General features: G+C 40.8%; 3 protein-coding genes across 3 annotated transcripts; 2 read left to right on the forward strand and 1 right to left on the reverse strand.

Annotated features, from left to right (window-relative positions):
• The first annotated feature begins 7,592 nt into the window (after positions 1 to 7,592).
• LOC116892727 (olfactory receptor 5-like) lies at positions 7,593 to 8,555 on the forward strand. Its single transcript, XM_032894601.1, has one exon. The coding sequence runs from the start codon at positions 7,593 to 7,595 to the stop codon at positions 8,553 to 8,555; it is 963 nt and encodes a 320-aa protein (XP_032750492.1).
• A 5,926-nt stretch (positions 8,556 to 14,481) lies between these two features.
• Positions 14,482 to 15,420, forward strand: LOC116892733 (olfactory receptor 5). Its single transcript, XM_032894606.1, has one exon. The coding sequence runs from the start codon at positions 14,482 to 14,484 to the stop codon at positions 15,418 to 15,420; it is 939 nt and encodes a 312-aa protein (XP_032750497.1).
• A 2,985-nt stretch (positions 15,421 to 18,405) lies between these two features.
• Positions 18,406 to 19,347, reverse strand: LOC116892730 (olfactory receptor 5-like). The gene has a single exon (XM_032894604.1). It carries the CDS (start codon positions 19,345 to 19,347, stop codon positions 18,406 to 18,408), a length of 942 nt encoding a protein of 313 aa, XP_032750495.1.
• Between the last annotated feature and the right edge of the window lie 3,004 nt (positions 19,348 to 22,351).

The raw sequence follows: 22,351 nt of genomic DNA on the forward strand, positions 1-22,351 counted from the left end.
ATCAAGTGTTCCACAAAGTTTCCAAATATGGATCCTTGAGAAACTGATTCTCTGTAGCTAGAGGAGGGTAGTAACAAACCCTGCACGCCCAGGACTCCTCACAAGCCTTGCTCCTCAGATTCAAGAGGATCTGTTCAAAAACCTTTCCCCAGCTATGGTGAATACAGGAGCAATGAACTTGGATGAGTGGATATCACTGCAAGAGGATGTAGAGTAAATGACTGAGCCAAGTAGTATGGCTGTATCTCGCGATAGACCTATTTTTCTGCTCTTGAGGAACATTCGTATTGATTCCCATAGTAGCTGCACAAGTTTGCAATTCCACCAATAGCAAATTACTGTTTCCACTTCCCTACAGCCGTGACAGCATTTTCTGTATATAGTTTATAAAAGCCTTAACCTGATTGGGGCAAGGTGAAATCCCAAAGTAGTCTAGTTTGCATTTCCCTGATCGCTAAGGATGTCGACCATGTTTTAAAAACATAGCTTGGTCATTTGAACTTATTCTTGTGAGAACGCTGTTTATATCTAAAGACTATTTTTTAAAGACTATCAGTTCTTTGAGAATTTCATCCAATGTGTTTTAATCATATTCATTCCTCCCTCAACTCCCAGCTTCTCCAGATTCACCCCACTTCCGTACCCAATGGCTTTTTTGCTGTTGTTTTTACACTGATAAAATCTTATTTATTTTTCCCATGCATTTTTCTCTGTGTGGCCTTCCATTGGAGCATGGTCAACTTACAAGGGCCTATACTCTTAATAAAAACTGGGGATCCTCGCATACCCCCAGCTCTCAGTTGTCAGTAGCTCCTCCACTAGGGGTGGGACTTCATGCCCGGTTCTCCTCTTTCTGATGGGAACTTCCTGGCTTGAGGTTGCACAGGTTTTGTGCATGATGTCACAGCTACTGCAAGTTCAAATGTGTAACTGCCCAGAAGACAGCCTTTCCTTAGATGCATCCACTGCCTCTGGCCCCCTCTTTTCCCAAACTACATTGTATAAATGTAGAAAATTCTTGAAGAATAAATACAAACGGGGGCTGGCAGGATGGCTCTCTGGGTAATATCATTTGCCACCAAGGCTGATGCTAAGTTTAACTCCTAGGAGCCACATGGTGGAGAAAAGGACAGATTCCTGCAGGCTGCCTTCTGACCTCCACCCATGCACGTACCCAAAAAAGGAAAATGCAGTAATTCTAAAAGGTGGTATGGGCTGCAGAGATGACTCAGGGGTGAAGACCATGCACTGTTCTTGCAGAGGCCACAAGTTTGGGTCCCGACATTCACATTGGGTGGCTCACAATCATCTGTAACTCCAGTTCCAGGGGATACAATGTCTCTGGCCTCACTGGGCACCTGCACTCACAAGACCACATACCCTCCCATAAACACATATAAGAGAAAGTGAGCTAGAAAAACATACGACAAAATTATTTCCATCTCCAATATTCAAATGCAGAGTCTGTATCAATTTTAAGAAGATGCGATTTTAAAAGAATCTCTGTTCACATTAGTTTATCTGAATGAATGTTTGAGTATAAGACCTGGAAAATCTGCAAGTAAAAAGAGAAAAGGACACCAGGGTGTGGGCAGGGAGGTGTGCCTTTGGGTGCAGTGTGGTCACTGGCTCCAGCAGCACGGCTCTCTGTTTTCTCTGAAGCTAAATTCCTCACCCGAGAAGATAAAGTGGTAGCTTCATCACCATGAAGAGAAATTTTATAGAAATGCAATCAGGTATGGGTGGAAAAAATAAGAATAACAATCAGCTCTCATAAAAGGAACTTAGTATACAAAGTTCTTATTACCACTCTACAGTGATTATCCTGTATCATTCATTTTTCTTCATTTATGCTTCTCTCATACAACACTTGCCAAACGCAGCCTTCTCTCCCTCCCCTGCCCCCAGATCCTCCCCTCCTCCACTCCCCATACCCCACCCAGTGATATCACTTGAATTCAGTATAACAAGATGCAATAAGATTAGGCGTATACCCTCATATCAAGGTTGGGCAAGGCAACCAAGTAGGAGGAAATGGACCCATGAGCAAGCAGAGTCAGTTAGAATACTGAGAAAAGTGACTCGACATAGGGATTAGAATTAATCTACGGGTTTTTTTTGTCTGTGAGGTGTGTGTGTGTGTGTGTGTGTGTGTGTGTGTGTGTGTGTGTGTGTGTGTGTGTGTACACACATATGTTCAAATGCTTATTGGTGCAGGTGTGTGTGCATGTGTATGAGGGTGCCTGTAGACATGTGTGCATGTACATACAGAAGTCAGAGGACAATATCAGATGTCATTCATCAGGAGCTGTCTAGTTTTTGGAGACAGGGCTCTCACTGGTCTATATCTTGACAAATAGGCTAGGTCAGCCAGCCAGCAAACCCCAGGGATCTGCTTTTTACTTGGTCCCAGTGCTGTGGTTTCAATTGTGAACCACCTAGCCCGGCCTGTTTTCAATCCATGGTTTAATGATTATAACAACACTATTCGTTGAGGCCAGAAAAGGCATCAATTTTTGTGTTCATAAGTGAATGATTACATTTTAATTTTTTTAATTTTTTGAGATCATAATATAATTACATTACTTCTCTTTACCTTTCATCCCTCCAAACCCTCCCACACACTGCCCCTCCCTTCCCCCCCAGTGCTCTCTTTTGAATTCACCACCTCCTTTTTCTTCGTGTGTGTGTGTGTGTGTGTGTGTGTGTGTGTGTGTGTGTGTGTGTGTAAAACAAGGCTGGTTTTTTATGTGGATTTTTGAGTTGAAGTCAGTCCTTGAATCTGACATCACTTTACTGAATAATACATTTCCAAGTTACCCTAGAATTAGTCTAAGCTTTGTCCCATTTAAGAGAGAGAGAGAGAGAGAGAGAGAGAGAGAGAGAGAGAGAGAGAGAGAGAGAGAAAGTGAAAATTGATCCAAATGTCAAGTGTCCCCAAGCACATAGAAGTCTTGGACTCAAATCTGAAGGCTGAAAGGCTTTTAGATCTTCCATCTGAAGTTGGTCCAGGAGAGAAAGGGAGAACCATGAATACTGTTTTTCCATTGATGACACTATTTAATACACAAAGCAGGGACCATACACTGTAGAGACATGGGAAGGCATTGCCTGAAGAGGAGAATGCTCTAGAAGCTCAATAGGTGGGAAATCTGAGAGAGGAAAAAGTAGATTCTTGTGGAGGAGTAAAGGAAGGTTTCAGGTCCCTGATGACCACCCCTATGGCATTGCCAGCATCTTGACTAAAATATGCTCAGGTCACGTGTTTCCATACCCAGTTGGTTCTCTCTGCTTGTGTGTTACCTCCTTGATCATTGGCATCAGTAATCTTTATCTTGTTCTCCCAGAATCATCATTCTTATGAAATCACTTCGGTTTTCATTCTCTCTCCTTTTTGTTGTTTGTTTCTCATACAAAGCCAGCATCCAAAGTACCGGAATAACACCCTTCAGGTATAAATGTCAGTGAGGTGGCTTCCTGTAGGATTCTTTGTGCTGAGGAGACCCTTTTAACTCTAATCTCCAAGTTTCTGAAGAGGAAGAGTGGTTGAGTTACCCCATCGTGAGCATGATGATAGAGTACGGAGGAATACACACAGTGCTGAAGCAAGGTCATGATTAGTTAGCTTCCTGATGGTTTCACTCCCAGGATGTGTGACTTGGAACAAAAGATTTGCCTCTGAGCCTTGTGTATTCCGAATGCAATGGAACAACAGAAAGTATTTTGGCTTTTAATATGGTTCTGATATTCAGAAAGGACTTATGGATTGTGAACATTTTATTATTAGGTCTTATACCCTGTTTGCATCAATAATAATCTGTATGAACTATAATATTCTCAAGTGGTGAAAAAATAATGTATCTATATATTATAATCACAAAGATTGGCTGCATTCCATGATTCTCAAACTTTCTGATATACATTGTGTCAGTTGTTATAGCTCTCTCTCTCTCTCTCTCTCTCTCTCTCTCTCTCTGGTTCTGTGATATACTATACACAAGATGCTTGCAATGAAGGAGAAAGAAAAGCAGCACAAATAAATAGAATCAGTATTGACCTTTGGAGCTTTGGAGATGGCTTGTTCAGTAAAATGCTTGGCTTGTAAGCATTAGGATCTGAGTTCAGTCCCTAGAACTGATCATGGCTGTAAATGTTTGTATTCTCTGTTCTTAAGAAATGGTACAGGCAGGTCCTTGGGGCTCTTTAGCCAAGTATACCAGCCTACTTGGCAAGCTCTGGGCTGGTAAGAGACCGTGTCACAAAAGCACTTGGACCTGTGTGAGAAATGGAGTCTGTCTAGATGGCTTTTTAAGGACACTCACTTCTCTACCCAAGGGCCTGGGATTGATTCCAATACACGCAGAGTAGTTCACAAGCATCTGTAACTCTGGTTCTGAAGATCTAATCCTATCTTCTGGCTCCATGGGTATGAGCCATGCCACACGACTAACCTTCATATGTGAAGGTAAAATATTTATAAACATAAAATAAAGTTTTTTAAATGCAAAGAACAATATCTGAAGTTGACCTCTGGCCTCCACACATACATTGCCCCCACATATATCACTACATGTAAGAAATATTCATCATTGTGTTGATGACCTATAATAGAATATAACAATAGAAATTGAAGTCACACTGAGAAAAGAGATTATTGGATGAAAACAAAGTCTTGTTTCATTCTGTATTTGTAGATATGGAAGTATTCCTGTGTGGAGATTGAAACTTAAAAACCATCTAGACAGATTACATCTATTTCAAAGCATGCATAAAAATGATTCTAGCTCCTTATTTTATACAGAGCTCATCATTCATGGCTTCACTTCTCACAATAGGTAGATGTGACTCTTGTCTTATTTGAATACATCACCCCCATGAGGTGAAAAGATTCACGTTCCTTCCTATCATGTGTATCTCAGAGTTCTTCAGACTTGGTAGAAAGCGCTTTACCCAATGATTGTGTTATAGACACCTTTTTAAAATTACATTCTAAGAAATTGAAGAAGATCTCAGAAGATGGAAAGATCTCCCATGCTCATGGATTGGCAGGATTAATATAGTAAAAATGGCCATTCTACCAAAAGCGATCTACAGATTCAATGCAATCCCCATCAAAATACCAATCCAATTCTTCAAAGAGTTAGACAGAACAATCTGCAAATTCATCTGGAATAACAAAAAACCCAGGATAGCTAAAACTATCCTCAACAATAAAAGGACTTCAGGGGGAATCACTATCCCAGATCTCAAGCAGTATTACAGAGCAATAGTGATAAAAACTGCATGGTATTGGTACAGAGACAGACAGATAGACCAATGGAACAGAATTGAAGACCCAGAAATGAACCCACACACCTATGGGCACTTGATTTTTGACAAAGGAGCCAAAACCATCCAATGGAAAAAAGATAGCATTTTCAGCAAATGGTGCTGGTTCAACTGGAGGTCAACATGTAGAAGAATGCAGATCGATCCATGCTTATCACCCTGTACAAAGCTTAAGTCCAAGTGGATCAAGGACCTCCACATCAAACCAGATACACTCATACTAATAGAAGAAAAACTAGGGAAGCATTTGGAACACATGGGCACTGGAAAAAATTTCCTGAACAAAACACCCATGGCTTATGCTCTAAGATCAAGAATCGACAAATGGGATCTCATAAAACTGCAAAGCTTCTGTAAGGCAAAGGACACTGTGGTTAGGACAAAACGGCAACCAACAGATTGGGAAAAGATCTTTACCAATCCTACAACAGATAGAGGGCTTATATCCAAAATATACAAAGAACTGAAGAAGTTAGACAGCAGGGGAGGCAAACAACCCTATTAAAAAATGGGGTTCAGAGCTAAACAGAGAATTCACAGCTGAGGAATGCCGAATGGCTGAGAAACACCTAAAGAAATGTTCAACATCGTTAGTCATAAGGAAATGCAAATCAAAACAACCCTGAGATTTCACCTCACACCAGTGAGAATGGCTAAGATCAAAAACTCAGGTGACAGCAAATGCTGGCGAGGATGTGGAGAAAGGGGAACACTCCTCCATTGTTGGTGGGATTGCAGACTGGTACAACCATTCTGGAAATCAGTCTGGAGGTTCCTCAGAAAATTGGACATTGAACTGCCTGAGGATCCAGCTATACCTCTCCTGGGCATATACCCAAAAGATGCCCCAACATATAAAAAAGACACGTGCTCCACTATGTTCATCGCAGCCTTATTTATAATAGCCAGAAGCTGGAAAGAACCCAGATGCCCTTCAACAGAGGAATGGATACAGAAAAATGTGGTACATCTACACAATGGAATATTACTGAGCTATCAAAAACAATGACTTTGTGAAATTCGTAGGCAAATGGTTGGAACTGGAAACTATCATCCTGAGTGAGCTAACCCAATCACAGAAAGACATACATGGTATGTACTCATTGATAAGTGGCTATTAGCCCAAATGCTTGAATTACCCTAGATGCCTAGAACAAATGAAACTCAAGACGGATGATCAAAATGTGAATGCAGATCGCTCATGAGAGACACAGCCAGAATACAGCAAATACAGAGGCGTATGCCAGCAGGAAACCACTGAACTGAGAACAGGACCCCTGTTGAAGGAATCAGAGAAAGAACTGGAAGAGCTTGAAGGAGCTCGAGACCCCATATGTACAGCAATGCCAACCAACCAGAGCTTCCAGGGACTAAGCCACTACCCAAAGACTATACATGGACTGACCCTGGACTCTGACCTCGTAGGGTTGCAATGAATATCCTAGTAAGAGCACCAGTGGAAGGGGAAGCCCTGGGTCCTGCTAAGACTGAACCCTAGTGAACTAGACTGTTGGGGAGAGGGCAGCAATGGGGGGGGTAGGGTTGGGAGGAACACCCATAAGGAAGGGGAGGGGAGGGGATGTTTGCCCGGAAACCGGAAAGGGAATAACACTCAAAATGTATATAAGAAATACTCAAGTTAATAATAATAATAAAAAAATTACATTCTATTTAGTGGGATGTGTGTGTGCGTGTGTGTGTGTGTGTGTATGTGTATGCGCGCACACGTATGTGTGTGCATGCGCATGCACATGTGTGTGTGTGTGCATGTACGTGTGTTTTCACAGATTTATATGGGGACTTGTATGGTGATTTGAATAAAAACCATCTCCCATCGACTCAGTTATTTGACAACTTCATACTCCGAAAGACAGAGTGGCCTTGCTGGAGAAAGTTCATCACTGGGGGTTTGTCTTTGAGGGTTCACAACCACAGTCTATTTCCAGTTCGCTGGCTGTTTCAAGTTTTCCATTGGAATGTGTACTATCTGCTTCCCAATCCAGCTGCCTTGCATGTCATTGACGTCCTATCTGCCCATCCCTGAAGCTATTAGCTAAAGTAAACTCACTCTTGCCTGATTTACCTTGGCCATGATGCTTCATCACAGCAGTAAGAAAAGTAACCAATATAAACAGGAACCATGCTTAGAGTTTATTTCAAAGATTGGCTAATATGCTAGCTGTCTGGACAGTTTCAGCACCACTGATTTCCCCAGGAAGTGTGAACATTCTCCTAAGTTTGTGCATTCTGCTTGTTTTTGAACAATGCTACTTTGCTTTCCACAGATGGAGACATCACTTGATTTGACCAACATGACCAGAGTCCATCAATTTGTGTTGTTAGGTTTTCCTACAAGGCTGGGGATAAGGGATACCTTGTTTGTCATCTTCCTGGGTCTCTACCTGCTGACACTCGTGGAGAACGCACTCATCATCTACCTCATCTGCAGTCACAGTGAGCTCCACAAGCCCATGTACTTCTTCCTGGGCAACCTCAGCTGCCTGGAGATATGCTATGTGTCAACCACCATGCCCACTCTACTTGTGGGGCTATGGACCGGGCCCTACCATATTTCTTTTGTAACTTGCATGACGCAACTCCTCTTCTTTGTTTCTCTCATCTGCACAGAGTGCACCCTCCTGGCCTCCATGGCTTATGACCGCTATGTGGCCATCTGCCGCCCACTACACTATCCACTGCTCATGAGGCCCCAAGTATGCCTGGGCTTAGCCTTGTCTTCGTGGCTGGGTGGGCTGGTGGTCTCAGCAATAAAGACAAAATGCATTGCAAGCTTGACCTACTGTGGCCCCAATGTCCTCAACCAATTTTTCTGTGATGTCTCCCCTCTGCTCAACTTGTCCTGCACCCACGTGGCCCTCACAGAGCTGGTAGACTTCATCTCAGCCATTGTCATCTTCTGTGGAACACTCCTGGTGTCCCTGGCCTCCCTACTCAGCCATCGGGAATGGCTGTACTCCGTCATGCCATCAGCTGCTGCCCGGCGCAAGGCCTTCTCCACCTGTGCCTCCCACCTGGTAGTGGTGGGCATTTTCTACTCAGCGGCTCTCTTCATCTATTGCCGCCCCAGCCGCATCAAGTCCATGGACCTCAACAAGGTGCTGTCTGTCATCTACATGGTGGTCACACCTCTCTGCAACCCTATCATCTACTGTTTAAGGAATAAGGAGGTCCACACTGTGCTGAAGAAGACTCTCCATTGGCCTTAGTCACCATTTTCCATACATGAACTTCTCACACCCTGGTTCAAATCTTTCATGGCCCAACTACTACTAGTAATTTTTAAGTGTGAACTAAAACCTATAGAAAATATTTTTCTAGGAGTTCAGCTCAGGAAAATCATTAAGAAAAAAGTTATTAAAAGAAAAAAATGATCAAAGTTAATGAATAATACATGAAAGTTCATGAATAATATGCATCTGCTAGCCCACATGTATACATGCTTAATTTCACTCATATGTGCACATTTGCTAGTCCTGTAATTTTTATTGCTAATTGACTGATATATATTTATCAAGTGAGCCAGTAGAAGTCTACAAGAATAGACAGATACCATGTAACAACTTAAAAGCTTACTGAGGCATTGTTTGAAACAAAAAAGAGAGAATATATTTAAATGCCTATCGATAATATTTGTATATAATAGTTAATTGTAATAATTACAACATAAAATATGAGAGTAAAACATAATTTGTGTTGTCTTTATTTCATTATTTTAATTATGTATTCACTTGTATGTGTATGTGCTGCATAGGTGCGTGTGAGTGCAGATGCCCACAGCACTCATAGGCATCAGAATCCCCCAGAGCAGAGTGACCAACAGTCATGCTTTTATGAGCCATTCAATATGGATGCTGCGATATGAACTTGAGTCCTCTGCAAGAACAGTAAATACTTTTAACCTGTTGAGCCATTTCTCTAGCCCAAATGTTTTTCATATTTTAGTATGAAAATATGTCTAACTCATACATATATTTAACTTTTAAAAAACAAGTAAAATCTGGAATGAAAGTTTTTTTGTGTATGCACACATGTCTTAACACATTCATGGAGGTCATAGGACAACTTCGGGCACTGGTCCTCATTTTCCATCGTCTCTGAAGCTTTCCTTTCCCTATTTTATCTAATCCACAGGGACCAGGGAATCCTCTCAGGTCTAGAGAGCTGGTTTAAGCTTGTGTCTTTGCCTTCTCTCACAGTATAGTCAACTCAGTGACTGGGAAATTCGAGGACAGTAACACGGGGATGTGTGGGTGTGTGTGTGTGTTTGGTTCAAGACCAAGGACAGTTTCTCTCAAGATGTACTGAAAGGTTCCATGTCTTGGCAGCCCCTCCTTAGGGTCAGCTGGTTCCATCTGGCCATCACCAGAACCTACTCCGCATTCAGCATCAGCAAGAAAGGATTTGTACCTCTCTACATTCAACCAGCAGGTGAGAAGACTCAGAAAAGTTCTTTGAAGGGGTGAAACAAGGGACAACAGGGATGAGGCTATATTTCAGGTGTCAACTGTTTGGCTAACATGAAAGAAGTCCTGGGTTTGAACCCAGCCACATAAAGACAGGATGATGTCACATATTTGTAATCTTAGAATTCAGGAACTAGAGGCAAGGAGGGGGGGACATAAGCCTAGATTATCTTCCACTAGATAATAAGTTCTGGGCTATGTGAGACCTTACCTAAAAGTGAGGATCAGCAGAAAGAATATACTGTTTCTTTAGTCAAGATCATGGTGGCCTCAAACTTGTGGCCCTCCCAACTCATTCAGCCTTGAAGAGCTGGAGTTACATATATGTAATAACAGGTGTGTGTGCTTGCCCACAGGAAAAGAAACTTGTATAGAACACACAGTAGTTTATTAGGTATCAGATCCAAATACTTGAAAGACATTCACTTATTGCTTTTGATAACATCATATAAAATATATGTAAAAATGGGTATAGATAGTGAGATTGACAGCATGCTAGAATCAGGTGATTCCTTAGATACCATGCACTTACAAAAGAGAGATCATCTGTCGGGGTAACTAAAGTCTCTGGTTTCCACAAAGGTTCAGTTTGCATCCCAATGATATGAACCTGGGTTCTAAAGTTTATTATAAAATCTATTCACTTCAAAGAAGGGAAATAGTTGAGAAGAAAAATTAGGTTGAAGTAATTGAAGCCATTCCTAGAGACATGCAGTTTCAAGGTTTTCAAACATTTTGGTGTTAACAATTCAACCTGTCTAATGGCAATATATCCGTTCTTCTCGTGTGCTGCTCTCTTTGTTCAAAGTCTTTCTTCATGAGCATACGTGAAATGGAATAGAATTAATGACTATTTAATACCATCTTCTAGCCAATAGTGTTGTTGAGAAAAATCTCTGGGTTTTATTTTAGACAAGAGATCTTCAACCTGTCCCTGTTTAATTTATGAGCTCAAGACCTACAGTAAAGGCTTGTATTTAACATGATATTTCAACTTCCATTGTGGGGCAGCAAAATTATATTCACCAGAGTAAAAGATGATTGTCTCTCATCTTGAAAAACATACAGTTGATACTTGAAGAGATCCAGTAACCTGTCCAGAGCACAGATTTGGGAAATCATTATGGCTTATATTACTCTGGCCAGCATTCAGAATCAGGCTATACAACACATGAATCCAATACAGATGCTGCTGAGTGGTTTGCATATTACAAAACTGAGATAGGACTGGGTGTGTCTTCTGGTTCTCTGGAGTGCTGAGACACTTTGGGTGACTGGTAAATATTTGTATTTTTTTTTTATGGAGAACTTCGCTACATTTCAATCTGTTAGTCAGGAAATGTTACCCAGAAAACATTCATAGAAGAGTTGAACAGTGAGTGGAATCATTGTGAAGAGAGAGAGAATGAAACTTCAAAACAGAACCAGGGAAGAGGGGGAACAAATTAGGAGAATTACAAGAAAGGGAGTGGTCCGTAGTGAAGTCACTACCAAACTCTTCAGAATTTTGGCCTCAGTCCTGAGCCTGGATGATGAAGACTCCATTTTCAACCACAAATAGAACCCAACTCAGATTGTCAGAACCTAACTCTTGATAGCTCTTGTGTGTGTAAGTTTGTGGAAAGACCTACTACCCAGACAAAAGTCCAAGCTAACGGGAAGCTCATGTGCAGCAACACAGACAGAATCAGCCCCTTGCTGCTGTTCAGATATAGATTACTGTTTGAGAAAGGGCATAGGCATACCCCTCTGGTAATAAGACTGGTGTGAACTTTTCTGACGGTCTTCAAAAACTGGAGATATTGATTACTGTTACACGCATGCACACACACACACACACACACACACACACACACACACAGCTTCTACCGTAAAGGCACAAGAATATTATCTTTCTTATGAAAACTTGGCAAAAAAAATCATTGATCTCTTCTTAGTTTGTCTAGGTCAATATTTAAACCTATAAAGTGGGAAACTGACCAAACCAAAATTCTGAAATATACTAGGGAATCAAAGAAAGAATATAGAATTTTAAAATTTGATTATTCTAATTTGGATGTTTTTTAATTCAATACATGAATATAATGTTTTGATCATATCCACCCTTATCCTCTCCCTGTGATCCACCCAGTCCATTCCAATATATCTTCCTTCTATTAAAAAAATAACCCCCTAAGTCCCAGTAGTGCTACTCATATGCACATGGTTGTGGAGTCATCGCCTGGAGAGTGGGCAATATTACAACGGTCACCTAATGGACCTCCAAAACAATTGGCTTCTATTTTTTTAATAAAATCTTAGTATTCAATTTCATTGTAGCATTTTAAACAAAATTTGCTTCTCTGTGACTCTCCTCCCTGCTTCTCCTAATGTATCCATCTTTATATTTAATTCCTGGATTTCATGTATGAGAGGAAATATTCAATACTTATTTCACTTAACATGGTGATCTTCCGTTACAGCCTTTTTTCTGGAAACATTATTTAATTCTCCTTTACAACTGCATAAAACACCACTGTGCATATAAACCATATTTCACTCGCTGTCAGGTACCTAAGATGTCAGGACACAGAACTTTGATGAGAGCCCACTTTGTAAACCAGCTCCACTCATTCACTCCCTCCCCCATGTCTTGAGTATGGCTCTTTTCCATCCTGACGTCTGCTGTGATGATGCAATGATAAGACATCTTTATCAAGACTCATAAAGCTTTAAAGGGCTAAATTTTGAGAAGCAACAACAGAGACTTTGACCCAAGGAAGAGCATAGTACATAGTGACTATTACTAGTGCCATAGTGTTTTATCATTTGATGCTTCTGTGGCTGCCATAGAACAGCACTGACCAGGGAATAACAATTAGAGACTGTGACTGGACAGGGGCTTGAATCATCCAGAGATTTAATCCCATTTCCCATGTTGGTTGTACAATTTAGAGCAAGTCATTTTAATTGAGTTTTAATCTCTAATGAAAAAATGGAGAGAGAGAGAGGAGAGAGAGAGAGAGAGAGAGAGAGAGAGAGAGAGAGAGAGAGAGAGAGAGAGACTGCCACATGTGTGCTGGCGTCATACATGGCATGTGTAGAAGTCAACAGACAGCTGTGTCAGGAATCTGTTCTCACTTTCCCCAACAGGAAGGGGCCAGGGATCAAACCCAGGTTGTCAGACTTGGTAGCAAGCTGCTTTAACCACTGAGTGGTCCCTTTGGCCCCATATTAGTGCTATGATCTATAGTGTCTTTCTTATAAAATATGGGTAATGACAGCATTTTTCACAGTGTTCTTTTTGAAAGAATCAAAAGGGAGGAGGAGAGGAGAAGGGAGAGAGAGAGGAGGAAAAAGAGGAATAAGGAGAGAGACTATTGCTCTAGAGTTTATAGAGTACTCTCTTGTTTTATTTTATTTTGCTTTGTTTTGGTTTGGCTTTTGCTTTTCAAGCTAGATTTTATTTTGGGAAGTTTTGGCAGTCCTGGAATTTGCTCTGTAGACATGGATGACCTCGAACTCACAGCAATCTGCCTTCTTTGCTTCAGGAATAAAAGGTGTGGTATAAAAGGTGTGCACCATGACCATCTGGCTTAGAATAGTCTCAATGCATGTGTCACTTATTGAACAAAATCAAAACATGGCCAAAAAGACTACATAATACTGACAAAGTATAATTTTTATCTTCATGATATGTGTGTGTGTGCACACACACACATACACATATATATTTGTAGTGTGTGTTTCTGTACACGCACATGTGCACACATGGTCAGAAGACAACCTCAAGTGTCAGTCCTCATGGTCAACCTTGTTTAAATTAGTGTTTCATGTTCATCAGTGTATAAACCAGGCTACCTGGCCCTTGGGCTTCAGGGAATTCTCTTTTTTCTGCCTTCCAGCTAGCCATAAGGGTATTGGAACTACACAAATATGCCACAGTATCTAGCTTCGTGGTGTTTCTGACGATGTAAAAATCATGTTTTCATGCTTAGTCAACAATCACTTTTTTCACTGAGCCCTCTTCCAAACATATATGTGTTTGTGTATGAATATATGCATATATGTATATATAATACATATATTATACATATATAATTATATAAATATATAATATATTTGTGCATAATGTATGTATTATATAAAATATATATTAGACACAATCTCACTGGCTGACCTGGGATTCACTGACCAGGCAAGCCTCCAACTCACAGAGATATGCCTGGCCCTGCCAAGGGCTGGAATTAAACAACCACTACACCTGAGTGCATTTAGTCTCTATATGAAGGAGGAATTTACTATTCATTGATTCACTTGCTTTGTTGTAATACATTCTGAGAAACATCATGCATGATTCTCCCACCTCTAAGGTGCTCTGTATGAAGTCATAGACTCAATAACAGTGAGATGTCATACTCACATAGTGTCCCATAAATCTGCTGTAACAACTCCAACAGATATTAGACTGACCAATGTGTTGCAGATCTTCCAATACTCTGAATATCTTAAAACATTTTATTGCCATGTATCACCAGGGATAGAATGTCAACAGTTTTCTTTGTCTCTCTACAGATGGAGAGATCCCTGGAAATGACCACTAGAGGTAAAATGCACTGTGAACATCCTTCTACTTTCACTATGATGCTTCTGAAGGACAGATGATAACAATTGTCTTGTCTCTCTACAGATGGAGAGGTCCTTGGAGTTGGCCAACATGACCAGGGTTCAGCAGTTCCTCTTGCTGGGATTGTCCACAAGGTTGGACATAAGGGATGCCCTATTTGCTGTCTTCTTGACTCTCTACCTGCTGACACTCATGGAGAACACACTCATCATCTACCTCATCTGCAGTCACAGAGAGCTCCACAAGCCCATGTACTTCTTCCTGGGCAACCTCAGCTGCCTGGAGATGTGCTATGTGTCTGTCACCATGCCCACCCTACTCATGGGACTATGGAATGGACTCTACCATATTCCCTTCATAGCTTGTATGACACAACTCTTCTTCTTCATTGTCCTTGTGGGCACAGAGTGCATCCTTCTGGCATCCATGGCTTATGACCGCTATGTGGCCATCTGCCGCCCACTACACTACCCAGTACTCATGGGACCCCAGGTCTGTCTGGGCTTGGCTATGACTTCATGGCTAGGTGGGCTACTGGTCTCTATGGTCAAGACCACCTGCATTGCCACCCTGTCCTACTGTGGCCCCAATGTCCTCAACCATTTCTTCTGTGATGTCTCCCCATTACTCAACCTGTCATGCACTCATGTGGCCCTCACAGAGCTGGTAGACTTCATTTCAGCCATTGTCATCCTTTGGGGTTGCTTCCTCACAACTATGGCCTCCTATGTGGCTATTGGCAGGGCAGTTCTGCGCATGCCTTCTACCACCGCCCGCTACAAGGCCTTCTCCACCTGTGCCTCCCACCTGGTTGTGGTGGGTATATTCTACTCAGTCACTATTTTCATCTATGCCCGCCCCAAACGCATAGAAGCCATGGATCTCAACAAGGTGTTGTCTGTCATCTACACAGTAGTCACCCCCATGTGCAACCCAGTCATCTACTGTCTGCGGAACAAGGAGGTCCAAGTAGCTCTCCACAGAACCATGAACTGGTCCTGAGATTGACCCTATGATTGGGTCGGGTCCTTGGAGAGGGCCTTAAATTACTAGTATCTATTTTAAAAAATACAATTCACACACCATACATTTCATCTTTTAAATACAATGCAATGTTTTCTTTTTTGCTTCCTTATGCAGCCATCAACACTGTTAAATCCAAAATATTTTATTTGTCCCCAAAACAAACTCAGACCTATTAGATCATTCTTAATATCCACCAACTACTGCCCCAAGCCCCAAGAAACCAACAGTCTATATTGTTTCTGTAGATTCATCAGTTCTAGAAACTTTATAATAATGTATGGCTATTGTGACTGACATATTTTGAAAGCTGTATACATTGCTGCATAAATTAGTAATTTATTTCTCTACTCAAATAACATTACATTGTGTGATGTCCCCCTTTACCAGTTAATGGGCATGTGGGTTGATTCTGCTTTGAAGTCTTTGATCTAATGCAATTGAAAACATTTTTAATTTTTTAATTAATTGCTATTAATTTTTAATTGCTATTATTTGTATGTGAATATTTTCCTGCATGTATATGTATACAGGTGTAAGTGACTAATACCCATAGAAGCCAGAAGGTAGCACTGAGTCCTCTGACACTGTAGTTACAGACAGTTGTGAGTCACCATATGGGTACTGGAAATTAAATATGGGTCCTCTGGAGGGGCAATCAGTGCTCTAAACAGTTGTTACATCTCTCCAGCCTCTGTGAATACCATTTTAAAAATCTGAAAAGACTTCTATTTATTCTTCAACATCTACATTTATGTATACAGTGTATCTTGACTGTATCAATACCACCACTCCCAATCCTTGTTACCTCCCAAACATTCCATCCTTCCACATTCATGTGTTCTTTCTTCCTCCTCTGAGCTCAACTAGTACTGCCTGAATGAACATGAGCAAGTTTCCATTGTCCACATCCCTAAAGAAATACCAAGAAACTAACAGCAGGTTGTCTGTGTACAAAACATTAATACAATGGGACACTATGACATCATTAAAAAGGTGATTATTCATGTCTGATGAAAAAATGTCGGTCACAGGGCTGGGAGATAGTTCAGTTGATAAAGTTCTTTCCTATGAGAATGAGAAACTGAATTCTATTATCTACAGGAAATACAGTAAGATGGTAACAGTGTATTGCCCAGATGTAGGACCTTGAGAATTGCCAACTTTTAAGTCAACTTAAGAGCCAGGGAAGCTAGGGAGTATATTTCATCCCCCCCTTAACATCATTTAATTTTATCATAAAAATAGTTAGAACATACCCATTTCTCTTGAGTGATTATCAACACAAACTACTGTTCAAAATAAAATTTCCAAAATCCTCCAGTATGATGAGCAAGTCATTAAGTCAAGGTCATTCTTTTCTTTTCATTTCCTCTTTTTTTTCAGACAGCATCTCACTATGTAACCCTGGCTAGCCTGGAACTTGCTTTTTAGACCAGGCTAGTCATGAACTCACAGAAAACTGCCTCCAGAGTGCTGAGGTGTAAGGCATGAGCTACCAAATATAGCTTATTTCCTCTTTTAATTCATTAATTTATTAATTCATTTATGAAGCTAATACAAACTTAATGCAAAATAGTAAGCATATAAAATAGAAAATTCGAGTTTCCCGTGGTTGTGTTCATTAAGAAAACAGTTCTAGCAGTGATTAACTATAATATATAACATATTCTTTCAGAATCCTTTCTAGATACATATTAGTGTAAATAGTTACTCCTAACTCTAACATTGACATTGCTGTCTTATAAGAATGACACAATCATGTAATTGTCTCTTTTATTTTCAGCTCAACCACCTACCTTCATTGTCTTTCCCATGTCAGTAACCACAGATGCAGTTTAATCCTTTCACAACATGTATAGTATAAATGTAAATAATCTTTAAATGTATCTTTGAGTTATTTCCAATCATTTCGAGATTTATTTGTATAGTGTCTCTTCCAAATGTCATAGTTTTGCAGTGACCATTTATATATGTATATTTTGTTCACTGTTTGTAATTACAGACATACGTAGCATATGTACATTAGGATGCAAAGAATAAATGATAATCTTTTCTCAAGTTTGCATTTAATAGACAAGATGTTAATCTTTCTGGCATTTACTGGGTAGATATATTTCTTTGTTGATATTCCTCTTCACAACTATTTTTGTTTTGTTTTTATTCAGGAACGTTCCCTTCCTTCCTCTCTTTCTTCTTTCCTTACTTCCATTCTTCTTTCTTTTTCTTCTGTGCTGGCAAGTTTTATATCACCTTGACACAAGCTATAGTCATCTGGAGGAGAGAACCTTAATGGATAAAGTGTTTCCATAAGATCTGGCTACAGGCAAGCATGTGGAACTTAATTAATAATTGATGTGGGAGGGACCAGCCTATTGTGGGTGTTGTCACACCCTAGGCTGATGATCCTGAGTTGGATAAACCATGTTGAACAAGCAGCACTCTTTGTGATCTTTAAATCCACTCTGCCCTCCAGATTTCTGCTCTGAGTTCCTGTCCTGACTTCCTTCAATAATAAACAATAATGTGGAAGTGAAAGCCAAATAAACCCTTTCTGCCACCAAGTTGCTTTGGTCATGGTGTTTTGTCACCAGCAAAAGTAACCCTAAGACACTTTTTCTGTCTGTATATTGGGGTATATACATGCCACCATGCATGTGTGAAGATCAGAGGTCAACCTGTGGCTATCAGTCCGCCGCTTTTATTAATGTATCATATATACGTTATTAATGTGAGTCCTGGAGACTCGGGACATCAGGCTTGAGAGCAATTGTCTTTACTCACTGAGCCATCCTTTTAGCCCCTGTAATTCTTATTTTTCATGTTGTCTTTAAGAAGTCCATTTATACAATGTTCCAGAAATGCCTACCATGTTTCTCTCTGCCTTTGAAATTTTTTATGCGTATTTGGCCATGAATTGCTTTTCAAACCAGGAGAGAAATGGCATCAGCTCTCTCAAGAATCTCAGCACAGACAAGGGGTTCTCTTCAACACTGCATGGACCTCCCTATTCCTCAAGCAGTAGATGATTGGGCTGCACATTGGTGTGGCCACCGTATAGATGACTGATAGCACCTTGTTGAGGTCTGTGGATTTGACATGGCTGGGCCTGGAATACATAAAGAGGACCACAGAGTAAAAAAGACCCATTATGAGGAGGTGGGAGGCACATGTAGAGAGGGCTTTGTGGCTTGCAGCTGCTGAAGGCATTTGGAGCAGCACCCGGCCGATGGCCACATAGGAGGCCAGAGCAATGAGCAATGACCCACAGAAGATGACAATGGCTGAAATAAATTCGATCAGCTCTGTAAGAGCCACATGGGTGCAGGACAAGTTGAGCAGTGGAGAGACATCACAGAAGAAGTGGTTGAGGACATTGGAGCCACAGTAGGACATACTTGCAATGCATGTAGTCTTGATCACAGAAACCAGCAGTCCACCCACCCAGGAGAACAAGGACAATCCCCAACAGACCTGGGGCCTCATGATCAGTGAGTAGTGCAGTGGACGGCAAATGGCCACGTAGCGGTCATAGGCCATGGAGGCCAGAAGAGTGCACTTGGTGCCAATGAGAGAGATGAATAAAAACAGTTGAGCCATGCAGAATGAGAAGGACACATGGTAAGGGCTGGACCTCAGGCCCAGAAGTAGGGTGGGCATGGTGACTGACACATAGCACATTTCCAGGCAGCTGAGGTTGCCCAGGAAGAAGTACATGGGTTTGTGGAGCAATTCACAGTGGCTGCTGATGAGGTAGATGACTAGCATATTCTCTAAGAGGATCAGCAGGTAAAGCGTCAGAAAGATAACAAACAGGCCGTCCCTGATGTCTTTACTGGCAGACAAACCCAGCAGGATAAAATCCTGGTCAATAGACCGATTGGCCAGTTGTAGTGATCTCTCCATCTAAGTGAAAAAAGAAATAGGTTTATAAAGACACCAGTCCATTCCAAAGTATAAAGGCATCTATGGTTAAAGCTTCTTAGAGTTGAACTGACTTAGCAAAGGCTTGGCCTGTGTCAGGCAAAGGAATAAGGAGAAATTGGAAAACTGCAAAACCAGAAATGGAAAACTGACACACCCAGGAGTTTACCGAGACTTTCATTTTAAGAAAGATATCCAATGTTTGTGAGCCCCAAACTGTATTTACTGTATTGGTAAAAACTGAGCCAAGAGGCTGTAAGATAACGTGCTAGTTAAGAGCCCTGGCTGCTCTTGTAGAAGACCTTGGTATGATTTCCAGCACCCACATGGCAGTTCACAGACATCTGTAATCTGTTCCAGGTGATTGATTACCTTCTTCTAACCTCTTAGGGAAGTAGAGATGCATATCATCATACACATAATATAAAATAAATCAGTCTAAAAGAAATTAGACAGAGTGAAATCCATCTTCACAAAGCCCCCAGTGCTTGTGAATGTTTAGATTTTGTTTTGTTTTGTTTTTGCACAGCTGAGAACTGAACCCAGGGCTTTGCTCATCTTACATAAGAACTGTACTACTGAACCACATCCCAGACCCTTCATGACACTTAAATATAGCAATAGATAAGATTGTGTTTTATAAAATAAGGAATATTTCCTTGCTTTTATAACCTTAAATGATCATTTCTGGGCATAGTTCTTTCTTCAAAATCCTCCCAAGATCTCAGAAGTTATATGCTCTATTTCAAATAAGACTTACAATGACCTTTTCTGAGTATATCTTAGTTGTCATCATTTATAAAGGAAAGATGGATGGATGGATGGATGAACAGATAGTTAGATAGATAGATAGATAGATAGATAGATAGATAGATAGATAGATAGATAGATAGATAGATAGACAAACAGACAGGTAGATACCAGTATTATATTAATTATCTTTCTGTGACAATTTCCTCCATGAGTATATGACCCACAGAAGATGAGATGGCAAGGATGAAATTGACAAGTTCTGTCAGGGCCATGTGAACGCAGAACAGGTTGGACAGAGGAGAAACATTTAGATTTATTTGTTTGATGTATATGAGTATTTGACTTGCACATACATATGTGTACCCAGTGCATGCCCACAAAAGTCAGTATAATGCATTGGATTACCTGGAACTGGAGCTTAGAATGGTTGTTGAGTTGCTATGTGGATGCTGAAAATCAAATCTGGGTTCTCTGCAAAAGCAACAAGAGCTCTTAAGCACTATACCATCTATCCAGCCCCTCACCTTTATTAGAACAATATAGTAACTGAGACTCATAAGATTTGGATGAAGAAAATCCTTGCAGAATAGCATGGGTGTTTAAATCTCTCTGTGTGTTCATATATGCATATGTGTGTTTGTGCGTGCATAAGTATGTATGTCCCTGTGTCTGTACATGTATGTGTGTGCCTGTGCATGTGTGTTTTGCATGCACACGAGTTTGCATATGCATCTGTGAACATATATTCAGAGACCACAGTGCAACATCAGGGTCTTCCTCTAATGCTCTCCACTTTTGTCTTCAGACAGGGTATCTCACTGAACTGTAAGCCCACAGCTTTAGTTAGGCTACCCAATGAGCTCCAAAGATCCACTTGTCTCTGCCTTTCCATGCCAGAATTACAGGCACCTGATACCATACCAGGCTTTTTATGTGAGTTCTGAATATAAAATCTGGGTCCTCGTGCTTGATTAGCAAACACTCTTACCCAGTATCCTATCTCTTCCATGCCCAGCAGTCTTTGTAAAGAAAAGAAACTAGGCATAGTCAGCATAATTTAGGGTCTACAGAATATTCAAAGCATAAACATCAGGTTGTTTTACTACTTTATATGTATAGGCATTGATCAAACCATGCACACATGGAACTGTTCTGGAGATCATGAACAGTAAGTAGCATGTTCAAAGAAGTGATGGCAAGTCCTATTCTGTGCTACTGATACCAGGGGATTCAGTATCAAATGTGAAGAGTACAGTGTTTGTGCCCATTCACTAGCAAATGTCTAGCATATTATCCATACTGGGTGCCTGTAATAAAATGATGGGGGGAAATGAGTGTTAGCAACATTATGATATTTTAATATTCTAGGTAATGAGAGATTTTTTTTAAAACTCAAACAGATGGTAAAATGTAAAAACATGACAGTAGACACTAGGGAAATATCTGTCATTAAAGTGTCTGTCTCACAGGCATGAGGACCTGAGATTGAATACGCAGCAGCTTTAACTCCAGCACTGTCATTGGGGATGAAATGGATGAATCCCTGTAGTTGCTGGCCAGGTAGCTTAGCCAAACATATCCATAGGTCAGTGAAAGACACTGTCTCCAAAGTTACAGTGGAGAAAGACTTAGAAAGTCTCCCAATATCAATTCCACATGCATGCACACATGCACATACATATGCACACACACAGATACACACACACACACACACACACACACACACATTGAGAGAATGTCAGAGAATGTATGCTAAAGTAATAGTGCAGGACAAAGATGCATATGGATGTCCAGGCCTGGCAGCTATTTTAAGACTCAAAGAACACTTCACTGAGCAGGAAACTAATGTTTTGGTTTATTCTTGATGACAAGAAAGGAAATAAATCCAGCTGAGTGCTGAAATTGTGGGAAACCACTCCACATGGGTCAGGAAAGTCTGTGCCTGGATAATTAGTTTATCCACACCAAACAAGAAAAGCAAGGAAACGCCTATAACATGTGAACACACACACACACACACACACACACACACACACACACCAGAAGACACACACACACACACACACACACACCAGAAGCTTAATCATTGATCAAATAAAAACATAAATGTGATGTGGATTTCCTGTTAATGTCTGAGCACTCACTAGTCCTTTATCCCCAGCATTTGAGGAGTTGCGTTTCTGTATTAACTGCTACCTATTGCAGAAGAATAAGCTTCTCTGGCCAGAGAAGT

This window comes from Rattus rattus, chromosome 2 (genome assembly GCF_011064425.1).
Source record: "Rattus rattus isolate New Zealand chromosome 2, Rrattus_CSIRO_v1, whole genome shotgun sequence".
NCBI classification, from domain to species: domain Eukaryota; kingdom Metazoa; phylum Chordata; class Mammalia; order Rodentia; family Muridae; genus Rattus; species Rattus rattus.